Source organism: Elgaria multicarinata, chromosome 14 (genome assembly GCF_023053635.1).
Source record: "Elgaria multicarinata webbii isolate HBS135686 ecotype San Diego chromosome 14, rElgMul1.1.pri, whole genome shotgun sequence".
Classification (NCBI taxonomy): domain Eukaryota; kingdom Metazoa; phylum Chordata; class Lepidosauria; order Squamata; family Anguidae; genus Elgaria; species Elgaria multicarinata.
In genome coordinates, this window is record NC_086184.1 from 28,387,164 (window position 1) to 28,406,196 (window position 19,033).

General features: G+C 43.4%; 1 protein-coding gene across 4 annotated transcripts in view; it reads right to left on the reverse strand.

Moving 5' to 3' along the window:
- The window catches only part of AMFR (autocrine motility factor receptor), a 332,677-nt gene extending 314,855 nt beyond the window's left edge, over positions 1–17,822 (reverse strand). For 3 of the 4 annotated variants that reach the window (XR_010026137.1, XR_010026136.1, XM_063141308.1), the window contains exons 1-5: positions 17,409–17,820; positions 10,065–10,157; positions 7,437–7,601; positions 5,959–6,111; positions 1,896–1,936 (exon numbers count right to left, since the gene is read on the reverse strand). Coding sequence is in view for 2 of the 4 variants with exons in the window: in XM_063141308.1 (XP_062997378.1) it covers positions 1,896–1,936; positions 5,959–6,111; positions 7,437–7,601; positions 10,065–10,157; positions 17,409–17,645 (689 nt within the window). In the remaining 2 variants the exon portion in view is untranslated. Of the gene's footprint in view, positions 1–1,895; positions 1,937–5,958; positions 6,112–7,436; positions 7,602–10,064; positions 10,158–17,408 lie in introns of all 4 variants that reach the window. The other variant, XM_063141311.1, reaches the window with a different exon arrangement.
- Positions 17,823–19,033: the final 1,211 nt, after the last annotated feature.

Sequence of the window (19,033 nt, forward strand, 5' to 3'; positions counted from 1 at the left end):
GTACACATTACTAATCCTACAGTACATGATCTGTAAGGCAGTGTGATCCAGGTAGAGGTCTATGGGGCCATCTTCTCCTCTCCTCACTTAGCCAAGTTGAGAATAATAAAAGCAAGTGCAGAGGGCTTGCTTAGACGTATTGCACCAGCTGCATTTCCATCCTTCACACGTTCAGCACATTGGGACATATTTATAATGCCTGCCCACAAATGTCAAGGGTTGCATCCAGGATTTGCATCATTGGACTTCATTTGTGGAAGCTAGGTCTGTATGCCATTATTATTATTATTATTATTATTATTATTATTATTATTATTATTCCAACAGCAACATCTAAACAAGTATCACACATAATACATACACAGACATTGTACAGTCTGTATGCCTAATTTTGAGGGATCCAGCCTCCCCTACACACCACAGCTCACCCCATTCAGAAGGGTAACTGACAATGACAGTAGTTATTGAGTAGATTAGAAAAGTAATAAATAAATAAATAAATCATTTTTAGGGGGCTGGAGGGGCTACCGTGAACAGGAGGGGGCAGGTTAGTCCCTTCTACTAGCCCAGTTGATCCAGCTTTAATCTGAATCGAAACCCAAATATATTTTTCTCTTCATTCAGTCTTTTACATAGAAAAGTAGGATTTTACTCGTGTGTTTCATAGCGGCTCATAAATTCAGTTGTAAGCGATTATGTGTGAGTAGATGAATATGTCAGTCTTAAGTTCAGATTTCTTTTTAAAACAGGTGACTTCAAGAAACATTTAACATGAACTGGTTTTTAAAAAAATAAACATTGACTTAAAAAAAATAAAAAGCCATTTAAATAAAAAAATGGCCATTTTAAAAAATTAGTCTCTGAAATAAGACCTTGCACCAGAGATGTGATCCAATGACTACAGGTACCTGACTAAATAACTCCATAAAGTTATTTATGTTCACCTAGCATACTTTTCTATGGAGAGGTTTTTGGCCCTTGGAGTTGCAGGGATAAATTTGAAAATAGTAAAGCAACAAGCTAGGGAGGAAAGCAAAAACAAGACTCAAATTCATCATATTATCCAACAGTCATGTTGTCAAAACAGTATGTCCTGGCATCTTTCTAAGACTTACTCATTTCATTTGCTTGCTGGAGAAGACTGATAGAAGTGCACCAGCCAGGGTGTGCCAATTACCACATTAATTAAAAAGAAAAGAAAAAAGAGCACTAAATGTTTATTGCAGCTATATAGGAAAATTAAATGTCGCCTTCTAGTTCGTCACATTCACTCTGATGTGGCCTTCATGGCTGATCAAGCCATCCATCCCTTCTCTATTGCATACCTTTTGTGTATACCATAATGTAAGGAAGTGTTTCAGAATGCCATTGAGTATTTCATTTTAATATACTCATCTTTCATTTTGTTCCTTCACCTAATGCAATGCTTGCCTTATTGTATTCCTGTAATTCAGGGGTGTTGAATTTCTTTCAGACCAAGAGTCAAATTCCATTTCAGAGAGTTTCTTCAGGGGGGGGGGGCACATTCCAGTGGTGGCTAGGGCCAAAAGCAAACAGGGCAGGGCCAAAATACCAGCATGTAGTAGCTGAAAGCCAGTAACTAAGCCTTTGAAGAAGCATTTTGTCATTTTTGAATGGGAGGAAAAAACTGCACAAAAGTAGGAAACCACCAAATGTGATTGGGGGTGGAGAGAAAGGGGTGTGACTATCCGGGGAACCCCAGAGGGCTGGATTGGGCCCCCAGCCTTTAGGTTCTGCAGCCCTGTTGTAACTGATTTACAATAACTGCAAGTTCAAAAGGAAAGGGGTGTGTGTGTGTGTGTGGAGTTGTGTGTGTGGAGTTGGCAACTAAACCCAATACACACTTCATGCCTAAACCCTAATCTCTTACTTACCGTAAAATCACATGCACAGTTCTCACGGTGACAAGGAGGGACTACAGGGAACAAAAACAGGAAACAATTCACTGAACATCACTGAACTTTGATAAAGAACTAGAAACCAGAAACAAAACCCAAAAAACGGGGAAAAAACTGCTTTCCCAGGCTGATGGGATTCAACAGGCTTCTTAAATGTCCGTATTACACTCTTGCTTGTTGTCTATGCTGTTTTTCTGCCTTGTTCAAGAAAAGGGATGGGGAAAGCTCCAGGGATTAGTATGCCTCCTTAGTCCCAGACAATAGGCTGATTATGGGCTTTCTTCCCTGGGAGACTAAACAGCGCAAGGCGAGAGTTGCGAATGGTTTTCATTGTCTAAGGGGTAAGCTGAAGTAGGAGATGCAAGTGAAAAATGAAACGAGCATTCAGTGGGAAAGCTAAAGTAAGAGGTTATATTTATTATGGATTTTAATGTGTTAAAAACAATGTTCAGAACAACAACTTGTTACTTGTTACATAAACCAACATATGAAAGGACTGTCCCTGAAGGCCAGTTCACATGCAACTCTGAAGTCTATTTCCCATCATATTGGGCAACTTCCTTCCTTAAGTATTACACGGCTTAAATGAGGAGATCCACTTGTATCGACTGTTATACGTGCAGATAAGGAAAGGAATGTAACATTTGAAATATAATGTCTGATTTCAACTATTTTGGAACATTCACCATACTAAATGGTGCTTGAATATCCTGCTTCCTACTAAATTCCTATTATTTATTATTTAGTAGCGAGCAGACCCACCCTCATATGGGCTGGAACAGCCTTTCGAAGGGTCCCTTTAGTATATTTCAGGTGTCTAGGTTTATTTATTTATTTATTGCATTTTTATACAGCCCAATAGCCGAAGCTCTCTGGGCGGTTTCATGGTCTTGGAGCTACTGAAAAACGGTAGTGCACACGCTGGTAACTTCAAGGCTCGACTTCTGCAATGCGCTCTACCTTTGTGCCTAGTCTGGAGACTTCAACTAGTGCAAAATATGGCAGCCAGGTTGGTCATCGGTACATCTAGGGGTGACCATATTACACCAGCTTTAAAATCACTACACTGACTGCCAATTAGCTTCTGGGCGAAGTATAAAGTGTTGGTCATTACCTTTAAAGCCCTACATGGTTTGGGTCCAGGTTACCTGCGTGATCGGCTTCTCCTGTACCAACACCCAGGTCCTCTGGGAAGGATTTACTTCAGCCAGCAAAAACTAGATTAACAACTGTTACCCAGAGGACCTTCTCTTCTGCCACTCCCAGACTGTGGAATGGCCTGCCGGGAGAGATCCGCCAACTCAATAGTCTTTCTGAATTTAAGAAAGCAATAAAGACTGGTCTCTTCCAGCAGGCCTACCCAGTTGAATTTTAAGATGTCTGGCTGTTATTTTAATAATGTATTAGTTTTATATGTTTTAATCAGTTTTATGTATTTTATAATATTTTTGTATTCTATGTTATTCCCCGCCTTGATCCAGAGAGAGAGGCGAGTAAGATATATATTTATATTTATTAGTAGTAGTAGTAGTAGTAGTATTGCTATTTATAATGTGGCTAAACTATCACAAGCCTCTTGGAGGACAAGCTAAAAATTCGAAATAAAATTGAAGGAAATGAGTTGGCTAAAATGTAATAAAGAGCAACTAAAAACAGCCAGAAGGCACAATTGCTACTTAGAATGCCTGCCTAGCAAGTAGCAATGCTGGAAAAAAACCTGAAGGCCCAAACAGATGATGCACTGAACATGCTGCAGGAATGTAGTGCCATTGCAAAGGAAGCAAACACTCTAATGGGTCACACTAATCAAGGAGTTATGAGCAAGATATGGGAAGTTCTCCACTCAGCTTGACACTATAGGCTGCAAAGATAGGGAAAGTTGTTTTAAGGAGCACAAGGATCCGTTTTTCTAAGTGGAGCAAGTTAAATATAGTTTTGGATACAACCGCAAAGGGAGCAGGACGGAGCTCCTGAGGTCTCTCCCCAGCCATTTATGCAAAAGTTCCCAATCAGCTGATGGGAAGGCCTCTACACTTTGGATAGGAATCCTGCTTCTGGCAGCAGGTTGGAGTTGATGATCCCTTTCAGATATATGATACTTGGGCAGTGAGTTAAGGAATGCAACCTGGTTTGCGGAAAAGGCATGCTGTTTGGAGCGATGGTTCCTCAGGAAACATATATGGAGAAGATTGGCCAAATAAGAGAGGTTGCATGGAAAAGGAGGAATGATAGCAAGAATATGGAGGTCTGGGTTATATACTTAAGTTTTGACAACCTGGTGTCCCCAACACGGTGGCTGCAGCCAAGGGCTTTGTTTTGAAGCATGCCCTGTCACCCAGAAAAACGTATGCTTGGGGTGGTATGGAGAATCCTGGGAGTCTGAAGTGGTGGTGGGTATGTTTTGCCAGTGCTGCGTGGGTATGAGGGGATTGACTCTCTTTTTTTATGTGGGCTCTGTGTGTGTGTGTGTGTGTGTGTGTGTGTGTGTGTGTTAGCTGGTTTATGTGTTTTGCCTAGATCTGTGTGCGTGTGTAAGTACATGGTTGTTTTGCCTATAGGGGCATGTGTGTTTCTCTGCGCATGAAAATGTGTATTGTTTGTGCACGATTTGGCATTTGTGGCTCAGGTCCCATCTCTGCCTTATATCAGTTTCTTGACCATGTTACTTGTTTCTGAGCCTCATCCGTTTCCCTTCTGTGAAATGGGTATTGGAGCAGAAAATCATAGGTTCAAAAAAGTAGTTTTGTGTTTTGTAACTCATTTAGCTTTTTGAGCAGTTTGTTTCTCTCTTAGTCTCACCAATTTGCCTCCTGGGAAGTGACTGTTTTGTCACCGGCCAGGTCCATCATGGCAACCCACAACAAGCTCTCAACATTTCAAATACTCTTAGCACTCTTCAAATACTTGAAAGGTTGTCACACAGAGGAGGGCCAGGATCTCTTCTCGATCCTCCCAGAGTGCAGGACACGGAATAACGGGCTCAAGTTAAAGGAAGCCAGATTCCAGCTGGACATCAGGAAAAACGTCCTGACTGTTAGAGCAGTACGACAATGGAATCAGTTACCTAGGGAGCTTGTGGGCTCTCCCACACTAGAAGCATTCAAGAGGCAGCTGGACAAGCATCTGTCAGGGATGCTTTAGGGTGGATTCCTGCATTGAGCAGGGGGTTGGACTCGATGGCCTTGTAGGCCCCTTCCAACTCTGCTATTCTATGATTCTATGTGTTACCCGGCCCCAAAAGGCCAGGAACCCCTGCTTTATCCATTTAGTTAAAATGACCACCAAAGGGCTCACAGACTCGTCTATGAATAAATACTGTAATCTAGCCTGAATTAAAATATATAAAACAAACTTATGAATATTAACATTTAACGGCATTGCGGTCTATTGTTTAAAATGGGATACATTCACCAATGATTCATGCACTTGAACTTTGTTAAGTACAGACAGCAGCATGTTAGAGAGCAGTTTTACGGGCCCCGGACACAGTACCATAGGATAATACAGATTCCTGGATCTGAGGTCAGAGAGAGCACTCCAAATTTTGAGCCAGGAATCCGAGCTCTCCTCCCACTTGCAGGAGCCGGTGCAGAGAGAACCACGCGTCTGCCTCTCCGATCTTGGAAAAGCAATCAGGTCTCCCCAGCCTCCTTCCCTCCCACTCCATAGAGCCTGTTAGATGGGTGAAAAAAACCATCTAGCTAAAATGCAGAGCAGGAGGAGCGCAGAGGCAAAGATGGCTATAAGGGCGCAGAGGCTATAAGGTTACAGCTGTGCCCATAGGACTGCACCCTTAAGTGCTTAAAGCTACCATTGCTCCTAGCAGAAATTATCCGCAACCTGGATTATTCACAATACTGCAATAAGCCCCATTTACCGGCTACTTTGTAATACAAAAACAATTTCTGATATGCTCTGAAGGACTTAAAAATACCACACACAAAAAAGAGGTGCTAGGCTAAACAAAGCTGCACAAATAGAGCTGGGCTAATAGGAAAATGTAAAGCACATTACCATCAGATTTAACTGGACATCTCACCTCTGCTGCCATGAAAGATAAGGTGTGCATTCCGTGGGTATAGCCAATAATGCCACACACAACTGCTAGGCCACAGCAGGAAAGCAGCATAGCCACTAGAAGGGTCAGGACTCTGACGTGGCTGTTCATTGGTGTAGTGGGAGAAAAAGAGAGCTGCAATATACAAATAAAGCAGTTAGAAAACCTCCTTTGTCATTTTGTGTTCCAGAGCTACCAGACTTGCTAAGAGCACAACTTCAGAGCTCGTCTTTAGGGGAAATCAGAAGAGCCATCTCAGCACGTCGTATCCCTAAAGATGCAGGAATCGTAAAATGGCACTGAACCCGATTAGGCACACAAAGAAACAAAGTAGTGGCTGGCTGGCTGGGGGGGGGGGGGCGGAGGGAGGGGAGAGGTGTCCCAGGCGGCCAAAAAAAATACCTGTCCTGTCTAGAAACACTGCATTACTTCTGATACAATGTGGAAAAAGAATGTGAAAGATGGCGTGTCAAGAGGGCTCCCAGTTATCTAAAGCAAGGGTGGGGAACTTCAGGCCTGGGGCCCAAAGCCAATCCTCCTGGGGTCTCCCTTCCCCTGGCCCTGCTTTCTCCCCAACCACCAATCATTTGGGGGTTCCAGGCTTTTGTGCAGCTCTTTCCCCGTTCTAAAAGGCTGAAATGCCTTTTCCAAGGCTTAGCTACTGGCAGGATGAACTTTTAAGCTACAATATGCTGAGCTTTTTTGTATTTTTGGCCCCACCCTTATTGCCTTCGGCCCTGCGTGCTTTGCTTTTAGCCCCTCCCACCACTGGCACGTGGCCCCGCAAAAGCTTCTCTGAAATGGAATTCAGGCTGAACGAGATTCCCCATCCCAATGTAAAAATGGAGGCTCCATTATCCATTCTAGTTCTTTGTCATTGACAACTTGAAGCCATTTGAGATCTGTTGGAGGAGCCCTCCTCTGCATCCCATCAACACGAGACATACATTATGGTGGGACACGGGAGAGGGGTTTCTCCGTTGTGGCACCCCGGTTGTGGAATATCCTCCCCTTGGAGGCCCGACTGGTGTCAACACTGGCTTTATTTCGGCACCAAGTTAAAACATAGTTCTTTATCAAGGCCTTTGAGGGCTGTACTCTCTAGGGTTACACATCGTTTTAATTGTTTTTAATTGTTTCTATTGCTTTTTTAAAAAAAAAATCTACCGATTTTAATTTGTTAATGATTTAATACGCTTTTAGCTGTGTATATTATTTATTATTTTACATTGTTCTGATTTTATCTGTACACCTCCCTGAGATGCCAGCAGGACACGACTGCTTTAATAAATAAAATAAATAAATAAAATAAATAAGCAAAAAACAAATCGGGCAAACTCAGTTATATAATTTATCCAACATTTCAAATTTAGACTTCTTGGGTGGGAGAACTGCACAAACGAAATCCCCGTCCCCAGCTCTAAGCCACTGGCAAAACGAACAAAACAAACAGAACTCACATATTCAAACCTGTCCTTGCAGAGCTGGACCATGAGATGTAAAAACACAAGCCCAGAGAACCAAAGGCACCACATGACCACTTCTTCTACCGTCTGGACGTTTAGCACGCCAAAAATAAAGATAAACTTGTAGAAGATGAAGTTCCAAAATTTATCCTTGAGATGCTGAAAAAGATTGGTACATATAGTTTTTAGAAGCCCACGCTGAGCATTCTGGATGACTCTGAGGCCTAGCCAAATCCTCTATGCACTAGTATTGGATAGTGATTCAAAATTAGAATTCAGAGCCAGACAATCTAGAAATCTAGATAAGTGTAACTGCATCGCATAGAGCAAAATTTGAGTAACAAGCAGTTGTATTTTTCCAGATCTTGGGATTCTTAGGGTTTGGGATTTCTTTAAACCTATGAGACTGTGTTCTACTCTAGCCCTTTTATGTGAATTTTTGGATGGACACTTCGGCCGTTTCTACACCTGCCTTTTCCCCCAGGATCGTCCCTGGATCGTTTCTGTGCATCCAAATGCCACACAGGGGATCCCAGGGGCAGGCAAGGATGATCCCTCCATTTTCCTGGGTTAACTCTTAGGTGTAGAAAGGGGCTTTGTTTAACATAGAATACCAAATATAAAAATATATTATGAGATGGAGTAAGCTACAGTTTACTAGCAAATAAGCAGCACAGCTTCTTCTTTTCATAAAAATGTTGATTGTTAAACTACAGTTGGCAAACATGCATCACTTATTTGAGATTTATTCTATATTTAGAATTTTGGCCTGTCAAGACATTTGAAGCATCTTTTGAATACAACATTACACCTCGTCATTTAGTTCCCAGTCTGGATGCGCTGTTGTTGTTTTTATGAAGCCAAGCTTGTCTCAGTAACCATGAATACTATAATGATATGTAATTTCAACACCAGGAATTTAATGAACACTACTAACCAGGGTTCATTTGATTTAAATGATGATTACATTGTTCCTCTGAAGAACTCAATTTTAAAGATTTAAATCAGTTTAAATCACTGGTGAGGAAAATTCAATTTAATCACTTTTTTTTAGTAGAAGTACATTTAATATAACCTTACTACATATTCAGAGATGGAGGTTTCCTAAGAAGGTAGGTACACACTAAGCAATTGTTTTGAATTGTTTTCATATTAATTTTCATCAAAAATGGGCTGCTAGCTTGGCTATTTTTGTACTACAGAGCAAATTTAAAGCCCTAAATGGTTTGGGGCCAGGTTATTTGAAGGAACGCCTCCTCCCATATGTACCTGCCCGGACCTTAAGATCATCCACAGGGGCCCTTCTCCGTGAGCCCCTGCCAAAGGAAGTGAGGCAGGTGGCTACTAGGAGGAGGGCTTTCTCCGCTGTGGCACCCCGGTTGTGGAACGAGCTCCCCAGAAAGGTTCGCCTGGCGCCTACACTGTACTCCTTTCGTCGCCAGCTGAAGACCTTTTTATTCACTCAGTATTTTAACACTTAATTTTAACTTAAATTTAAATTATACTGTTTTAACTCTGTATTTTAACCTTATATCAATTTTGCTGCGTGGTTTTATCCTGGTTGTGCTTTTTATATTGTATTTTGTATTTGTGTTTTTTAACTTGTTGGTTGTTTTATGATGGTTTTAATTTTTGTGAACCGCCCAGAGCGTTTCGGCTATTGGGCGGTCTAAAAATGTAATTAATAAATAAATAAAAAAATACAGCAGAATAAACTTGTAAAGTCATTCAGGAGATGAACCACCTCCAACTGTTCAACTAATCATGATATTTTTGTCGCGATGTGCCCGAATCACCATCACCAAATAGGCTGTAGATTGCTTATTCTTATTAGTACACTGTACTAATATTAGTAAACTGTACTAATAAGATTGCTTATTCTTCTGGTTAGTTTTCTTCTTTGACAATCAACAGCATGCATGCCGATTTTTGAATGATTAACTATTTCAGTTTTTAGATAAACGTAAAAGCTCTTTAAATATATATATAGGCACTTTCGACCACAGCAGGTACAGAAACAAAATACTTCCCAATGGGATCTCTTTTTACAGCATGCTGCTGCCATGCTATTTCCCTTCTAGAGTGGAGGATACGTGCTGCAAGTTTCCTCGGGAGTCAGGACTGCATGAATATATTCTTTTCACTTTTGGTTTCACTTTCTATTTCCCTGCCCTTATATCTAGACCCCTCCTCTAGTTCAGATCTACTCCATCTCCCCAAATTCTCCATTCACTGACCATCTCTGTCTTTACACTCAAAGGGAAGCAAGGCCAAGAGAGAGAGAGGGGGGGGGGGAATTCCGCATATTCACTTCTGTACACCACCCGGAGTGCAGAATAGGTCTGATCAGGTCATCTCCCATTTCCACACTCTGGTGTTAATATATTCATAGCACCATTAGAAGCTGTATAATTAGTATTCATGATGATATCTTTGACCTAGGCTCTTTTTTTTTACTAATTGTTTTAAGAAAATTTTGAAATCTAATTTAAATCAAAAGAATCCGATTCAATTTTTGTTTAAAAATATATATATATATGCTTTTTTTTAAATCGATTTTTACTAACCCACATGTCACAAAGTTATTCACTGAAATCAGCGAGGCCTCCAGGCATTTCTTACCTGTCTTTCACTAACACGGAGAGGACCAAACACCACACCCTGTATTAATTTAGCAATCAGCATTAGAATACAACAGGCAGTATTCACCAATACCTGCAACAAAAATAAAGTATATTTGGATAAGTATCCTGTCTTGATTCTCAGGATGAACAAAGAGAAACTTCTTAAAACTCAGTGGCTTATATCTGTCTGACCTATTTGGCCAAGGGATGGGCCTTGTTACATTTCAAGGACTGTTAAGAGTGTTTCTCCTGCCTCTGAGCACTTAGTCTATTAAAGCGATATTTTGTTCATAAGGGAGTACTATTATTTACTTTAGGGTTTTCCAAAGAAAGTTTGCTGACACTTCTTAAAGACTCCACAGACACTTGCTATTACAAGCCTCTTAATGACTTCTTTTACTTCAGGCGAAATTTCCTAAACTTCCAGCCGCGTCTTCCTCTGGCACCAAAGCCCCTCCTCTTTGTACTGTCAGCTAGTTGGAACATTTATGTGGTTTTTAATGAGTACCTGTGTAACCTTCTTCTGGTAAGATCTTTAGGGCAGACTCAGTAACAAAGCTGCTGTGACCCCCTCCCTTCACTTGCAGGGAATCATTGCTTTAGGTCTTGCTTAACTAATCTCAGATAACCACAATGGCTTTTCATCTGCTTCTGTTTCATTTGGAAACACCATGATGATTATCTCAGGTACGGAGAAGAAGTGACGTGGAACTGAGAATCCAGTGCCTAATCTGTCCCCCATCTACTGTAGCGCTATGAGGAGAGACTGAAAGAACTGGGCATGTTTAGCCTGGAGAAGAGAAGATTGAGGGGAGACATGATCGCACTCTTCAAATGCTTGAGAGGTTGTCACACAGAGGAAAGCCAAGACCTCTTCTCGATCCTCCCAGAGTGCAGGACATGGAATAATGGGCTCAAGTTACAGTAAGCCAGATTCCAGCTGGACATCAGGAAAAACATCCTAACTGTTAGAGCAGTATGACAATAGAACCAATGACCTAGGGAGGTCGTGGGTCCTCCCACACTAGAGGCATTCAAGAAGCAGTTAGACAACCATCTGTCAGGGATGCTTTAACGTAGATTCCTGCATTGAGCAGGGGGTTGGAGTCAATGACCTTATAGGCCCCTTCCAACTCTACTATTCTATGATTCTATTATTGTATTTACTCTGGCAACACTATTCCTGGATCTATTAATGCAATCCACAACATCAGGGTTCATAAACCTGCTCATCTTCCAATGTGACATATGCCATCGTTTGCCAGCAATGCCCTGGGCATGCTACACAGGACAAACAGCCAGTTTCTACACAAAAGAATAAATGCACACAAATCTCTTTGCAAAAGAATACATGAACACAAAGCTAAAAGGGGGAACTGAAAATAGTGGAGGAATACTTCAACCTCCTTGGCTACTCTGTCAATGACCTTACAGTTGCCATAGTTAACAAAAAAGGTTGAAAAGATTCAACTGTTGTGGTTTAAATAAAGACAACGGAGGTTTTATTAATTATACTACATACGTTAATCGGTCCACCACTACATTGATGTTACTACAACAATCTGAATGGCAACCATTAAGGTTATCATCATTGTCCGTATTTTTTGCATTCCAATACCCTCTACTAACACAGTTGACATCACCCACACCCCAGTATGTGCATATAAATCTCCCAATTTGAGTTCAGCACTTTATGCATCTGATAAAGCAGACAGTGTCCACAAAAATTTAAGCTAGATTAAATTTGTGTGTGTTTAAGGTGCCACAAGACCCTTTGTTGGTTTTGCTGCAACAGACTAATACTGCTACCTCTCTGATAAATGAATCCTTGTGAGCATGGGAACACCAAGAAGATCCTTAAATCTATTTTGTGTTGTTGATTCAGGAGAACAATCCTGAATCAACATGCTTTTGAACAGACATTGCTATTGTTAGCAGAACCACCTCCATTTTTAACAGGAAACTGTAAAATCTCCATTGCACACCAAGCAAAATGTCATAATGCCCTGTATTAGAATGTCTCCTTGTGTGCATCCTTGCATCCTTGATTACTAATATAAACAAGAGTCCTGGCTCCAGCTGTCTGTGTCGAAGTTAACTCTCTGTAACTTACTGTCAGGCCAAAGGTATTGTTTACAGGACTGTTTAGCATAATTAGCTATGCCTCAGTGTTATGTTCTGATTGGTTAATGCTACTACTGGGCCCTGCCCCTTGAAAGCTTTAATACTGTACCATATTCCCTATGTCTTTTGTCTGATTGCTCCCTTTGAAGAGATCAGGCCTTGATTACTAATCAATAAAGCGCTTTTGAACCCTCTGTCGCTGGAATGGTGGAGTCGTGCTTAAGGGCTGTTTGGATCTCGTCCTTGGGTGAAAAGAACATTGATCTAACAAATGGTGCCGTGACTCGGATCTACCCCAAGACGGATGCATGCCTGCCAGTGGAGCCTAGATTGAGGAGCGATCGCCAAGAGAGATTTCTCTTGCCTCTAGTAGGTTGACATGCACTGTGCAGACATGGAGACCGAATTGACGGGACCATTCGAGCCAAGGTTACAAAATCGACTCCACCCGACATATGGAAGGGAACAGGCAACAACAATTTACAATCAGACGTGATTAGAAAGGGCGAAGACGGGAGACAGCTATTTGGTGAGTGAAACCTTTAATCCCATGGACCCTGACGGGAAATGGAGGGAGTGGGTGTTCACAATTGACCTCAGAAATGGGAAGCTTATAGTTCGTATTGGAAAAGAGTCCCCGAGCCCATTGGTTAAAGTTGTTGTCTTTGGGAAAGCTTTCATTGAAATTGAAAAAGGGATTTTGAAACTGTAACAGTGTAACAATGAGTTAAAAATGTTTGTGACTGTGAATGGATGTCTTTTTTATGTTAGATTGCCCCTTGTGGATTTTTTGAACTTGATCCAAAGTTAATTTCAGCTGTGTCATTGGAATCAATTTGCAAACAGAGAAATGTAATTGAGTAAATGTACCTCTCAAAGGATCGCCCTTTAGTGTTGGAATGTGAATTACAGAAAAGTTGGTGTTGTGTTAAAGTGAAAGAAAAAATTGTCAGTTTGTGTTTTCCACCCGGCCCAAGTGAATGAAAGTTAAGTTTTTGTTTTCCTTCTGTGGCTAGATTGGTGTTACATCCCTCCTATGCTTAGCAGCTAGAGATAAGCAGTTTTATTTTCAGTGAAAGTAGTCCAAAGATTTTGAAGACTTTCTGTATTTTGTCTTTCACAAACCTCAGATAATTAGAAAATGTAGAACCCCATTTTCACGGAAGAAATGTCTTCCATAGCTTTGAAGATTCACTGCCTGAGTTGAAAAGCTCAAGTCCTTGTACAAATAGTTTTGCCAACCGTTTTGCCAAGATGAGAGAAAGAAAAAGTATGTTGTTAAAAGTGGATAAGAGAAATGTCTGAAAAGAGAGAGAGAGAGAGAAGGCTGTGCAGAAGAGATAGTTTGAAAGACTTTTAAAAAAGGTTGTTTTGGTTGTTTTGATAAAGTTGATTTGAAGTGAAGTTGATTTGAAGCAGAGTAAAGTATGTGAATAGAAGAAGAAAAGAAGTTGAAATGTAGTGAAAAAGGAAAGTGTTTGAAGGTTAATGTACGTGGCATGGTTTTTGACCAGAAGGAAAAGGGGGGTGAAGAAGCCCTGCCTTGAAAAAGTTAGTGAATGGACAATCTTGCATCCTCTGCTGATGAAGATTGGAAATACTGAATTGCTATATTTTTGTGTGTGTTTTGAACGTTGTGTTCTGAAAATTGCCCAGTGGCTCTTTTTTGGGGGGCAGAGATATTCTAACTTTGGCCTAATAGAACTTTTGAAATGCTTTGAGCCCTGAGCCTGAGCCCTAAATGCAACTACAATTGAAGTCTAAAAGCATCCCTGTGTTCTTGCATCAGTATCCTTTGAAATTAGAAGCCAGAAGAAGAATACAGCTATTGCTTTTTAAAAATGGACTTGTGAAATGATTAAAGCAATTAAAAACTCCAGCTTGCATTACTGTGTTTGCACTACCAGCCTCAAGTGTGCTGTGCCAAAAACGTGGCACAGACCAGTGGAGTACAGTGGAAGAAGCTGACACCTGAACCCTGCCTGCCAGTCCAGATATGAGATCAACCTCCTTGTGGACCCAAGGCTTGCCTCATTGAATCCTGCCACGTTGATACCTGAACTACAGAGAAAAGAAGAAGTTCCAGAGCATGAATGCCTTGAAGTCTTGCAACTTGGCACCAAACCTCGCTCAGACCTATATGATGACCTCGAGTTGTTTACTGATGGATCCAGCTACAATTGTACAACAAGCAGCTGAACTCGTAGTATGCACAGAAGCCCTGATGCTTGTTTCAGGCAAAAGACTATATTTACTGATTCAAAATATCACATGGACAGATTTGGAAAGAAAGAAGATTTGTGACTGCCGATGGAGCAGTGACCCATGGAGAATTCTACAAACAGCTGCCATAATTGGAGCTAGCCCATTTCTCAGTATTTGAATCCACCTTATGAAAAAGAAGACTTGGAATTAGCACAAGAACTCAAAGTTTTCAAGAACCCAGAAAGATGGGATTTGTTACCCCTACTACTGGGCCCTGCCCCTTGAAAGCTTTAATACTGTACCATATTCCCTATGTCTTTTGTCTGATTGCTCCCTTTGAAGAGACCAGGCCTTGATTACTAATCAATAAAGCGCTTTTGAACCCTCTGTCGCTGGAATGGTGGAGTCGTGCTTAAGGGCTGTTTGGATCTCGTCCTTGGGTGAAAAGAACATTGATCTAACACTATGACAAATACAGTCCAAATTGAACTGGAACAACAAGCACTGGGAGAAAGGTTTCTCCCTGATCAGGAAACATCAGTTTCCTGATCAGAACCTTCCCCTCTTCAGTTACTTGTGACATAGGGGGAAGCATACAAGTATCCCTATCATACTTACAGAACAAGTTATTTGTTAAACAGGAAAATAGCAGTTGTCTGAGTGTGTTTGGGTGTAGGTGTGTTCAATTAGGAAAACATGGGAGAAAAAGTTTAAAATTCCTTCCCCCAGTGCTGTGGTCCCAATCCAAATCTCTCCATGTGGCTGCATTTGCCATTAAAAAAACCCACAAATCTCCCACTGTCTCATCTAATTTACCCCATAATTAAATAGAGGGGAGTCAAAATCAAATCAGTCCACAAGAGTTACTATCCTCAGAAAAAAATTACTAATCCACACCTGTACAAACATACCCATGCACTGTTGTACTTAACAACTCGTCTGGAAGCCAAAGGTGACATGGAATTCTGTGCAGGCGAGTGAGCGAGCTGGAAGAGGAGGGATAGATCTCTCCATCCTTCCTCCCACAGTCCGCTTGGTTTCTGGTGTTCAGGAAAAATGCCTGTCTGAAATCCTGGAGAGCTCCTACTAGTCAGTGAAGCAAATACTGAGTTAGATGGATCCCTGCCCTGTGAATCAGTATAAGGCAGCTTCCTATAAGGCTCTTAAAGTATAGTGCCTTGCATAAATATTCACACACACACACACTCCCACTGCCGTGTGCACATTTTGTTGTGTTACAACCTGGAATTAGCATGCCAGTTTCTTTTTGTTTGATCAACTTTTGTGCCACAATAAAAAATATTTTGCACCTTCAAAGTGTTAAACACGTTGTGTAAATCAAATGGTAAACATGCCAGTTAACTCCATTTTAATCCTAGGTTGAAACACAACAAAACGTGGACAAGTCAAATGGTGGTGAATACTTATGCAACGCACTGTAGCTTGCAAGACGCTTGTTGAGGAACAGGACTCTGGAGCCAAGATGGCTCCACGTTCAAGACACTCCTTCATAGCAACACATGGTAGAGATCAGGATGGGAGGGGGCATAGGTGAGTGGTACACATGCTTTGCATGTAGAAGGTCTCAGGTTCGATCCTCAGCATCTGCAGGTAGGGCTAGGAAAGAATCCTGCTTGGAAACCCTGGAGTGCTGCTGCCGGTCCGTGACCCAGTTCGGAGATTCAGGACAGATAAAAAGAAGTACTTCTTCACACAGCGCATAGTTAAACTACGGAATTCACTACCATGAGATATAGTAACTGCCACCAATACGGAACGCTTTAAAAGAGGGGTGAAAAAATTCCTGGAGAAGGCTATCAACGGCTGCTAGTCCTGATGGCTATGTGCTACCTGCAGTAGCAGAGGCAGTACTGGGGACACGGGCGGGAGGGTGCTATTGTACCACACCAGTGTCCTGCTTGTGGGTCCCTGGTCGACAGCTGTTTGGCCACTGTGTGAACAAAGTGCTGGACTAGGTGGACCCTTGGTCTGATCCAGAATGGCTCATGTTCTTATGATCACCGCAGCCCATCCTAGAACAGTCCATGGGTTTTGCAAGGATACTTTAACCCTCACGAAACCCCTGCTGCCCCAGGTTCAGACAACACAACAAGCCGTGGCTTGACTATTCAAATGGCCATCTGTGCACTTTGCAGCTTACTTGATGGTGTGAATTAGCCCAATCTCGACAATCCTGGGCTAGATGGACTCATGTTCTGACTCATTGGCTGAGTTCACATGACACGCTAATCATTGGTTGTTTCCCATTCTGTTCCTATTACCACCCACCCCAGTTGATTAGCGTGTCGTCTGAACTCAGCCAGTGTAAGACAGCTTCCAATGTTCCTACTAACAAAAGGCCAGCCAGAAGGCCTTGGGGCCCACATGAGAGCTGATGAGAGTCGTAGGCCAAACAACACAACACAACACCTGTCTCTCCCACACTCCCTCTCAAAACCAGCCCCTCACACCTGCCCCACAAGTATTCCCCACAAACAGCTTATTTCATCTGTTCATCTCCACTCCCCGAACCCACAATAATGGCCTTCCACCACATCCTCTTCCGCAGCCCTCCCGCTACAAGGGGGGCGAAGGGCAGCGGTCGCCCACGGCTCCGCTCACTCTGCCCCATAAGACCCCCCCCTCCTCTCAGGTGCGCTCCCTCCCCCGCGAATTCCCTTCCAGAACACGCCCCCGCCGCAACGCCTCACAAGGGCCCTCCGCGGCCCCGCCAGTCACGCCGACCCCTCGCTGCCCAGCTTTTCCCAACCTGGGGAAGGGCCCCCAGAGAAGGCTGCCCTACAACCCCCATCAACTGGGGGTTACTGGCCTACAACCCCCATCAACTGACCAAGTTTATCTTGGTCAGGCCGGCTGCGGATGATGGGGGTTGTAGTCCGCGCTCACCTGAGCAGCCCAGGTCGGGAGAGGCGCCCCTAAACACGCGCCCCAGGGGTCCGTCCTGATCGCCCCCCAAGTCCGCGCCCCCAAACCCCCTTCCTGGCCCGCTCACCCAGACGCAGAGGCTGTCGGAGAGCAAGTAATAGGCGACGTCCAGGGCGGCCGGCCCGAGCCGATCCTGTGGTGGCGGCGGCGTCTCCGGCGTCTCCGGGTCTCCAGGGTTCTCGGCAGCGGCCTGGCTGAGGGCGCGGTAGGCGCTGAGGCCGCTGCCCAGCAAGGCCAGGGCGCTGAGCGCCGTGTAAGTGCGCAAGCTGGGCCAAGGGAAGCGCTCCAGGAAAAGCAGCGGCATCTTGGCGGCGGCGGCCTGGTGGTGGGCTCTAGCCCCGCCGTCTCCGCTTCTGGAGCGGCCCTAACGCTCCCTGGAGTCACCGGGCAACAAACTAAAGAGGCCTACTCCGGTACGCGCGGAGGGAGAGAGAGAGGGAGGGAGGGAGGCAGCGAGCGAGGAGGGCCGCGCAGTCACCCGCCGCTTGGCGCCCCGGGGCCTCTTCGGCGAATGAGCGCCTCCCTCAGGAACCCGCTCGCTCGGTCGCGGCCGCTGCGGAGGCGGCGCCGGGCTCGGGCGGCAGAGAGGCGAGGCGAGGCCTGTGGCGGGGGAAGAAGCCCGGAGGTGGACGACGAGTAAGAGGTGGTGGTGGTGACGACGGGGCAGGCACCGCTGCCTCACTGAGGCGATTTGGGGCAGCGGGTGGGGGGAAGATAGAAATGGAGGACTGACAGGAAAAAAGCCGAATGTGGGTTTGGGTTAATTGGTAGTTAATTGGTAATTGGGTTTCCTGCTAGAGAGAGGGACTCTGTCTCTCTCTCTGTGTATTGTCTGTCTATCTATCTATCTATCTATCTATCTATCTCCACATGTAAATCTAGGGGGGAAATAAAGTCTTAAAACACACATGGTTAATTATGAGCATTGTAAAGAAAACTCAGCATTAACAGCAACGAGCATTTACACTATATTAAACTGCCCCCTTCCCCCACCAAACAACGAGAGGGGAAAAAACTCGGTATAATACAATTAGTGTGGCAGTAAAAAGCAGCGCAAAACAAAATAAAAGCCAAATCAGGCAGGGGTAGAGGGAGAGGCAATATGGTTATGGCTGTAGTTTCTCTTGATCGTTATTATTCGTGCTAGGTTTTTTTTAAATGCAAACGCACAACCCAGTGTTAGTCATGACTAACTTTCCCATTTGTTTGCTCTGAGTAGAACCAACATTGGATACATGGGGACTTGCAGATCGCATGGAGACACCCCATGGATAGAGGCGGCTCTCCGTTTGGGACAGTCACCCACCACACCTTCAGCTTAAATGCACCTTATCAAATACACAAATATTACACAGACATGAAAAGTTTCTTGCAAACAAAGGTCAGATCTTTGCCCAGCTCCATCTGGTGCACCAGGTATGCTCTTTCGTAAAAGAAAGGTAGATCTGCCCACAGTGATCCATGCTTTAATTACCTCTTAGCTAGATTACTGTAACACCTTCTATTCGGGACTGCCCTTGAAGTGTTCAGAAAATGCAACTAGTGCAAACTGCAACAGCCAGCTTTTTGTCAGTACTTTATAAACCATATCTCACTGGCCTTCAACCAATTTTACTAGCTTCCATTTTGTTTCTGGGCACAATTCAACATTCTGGTTTTGACTTACAGAGCCCTAAATGCTTGGGATCAGGA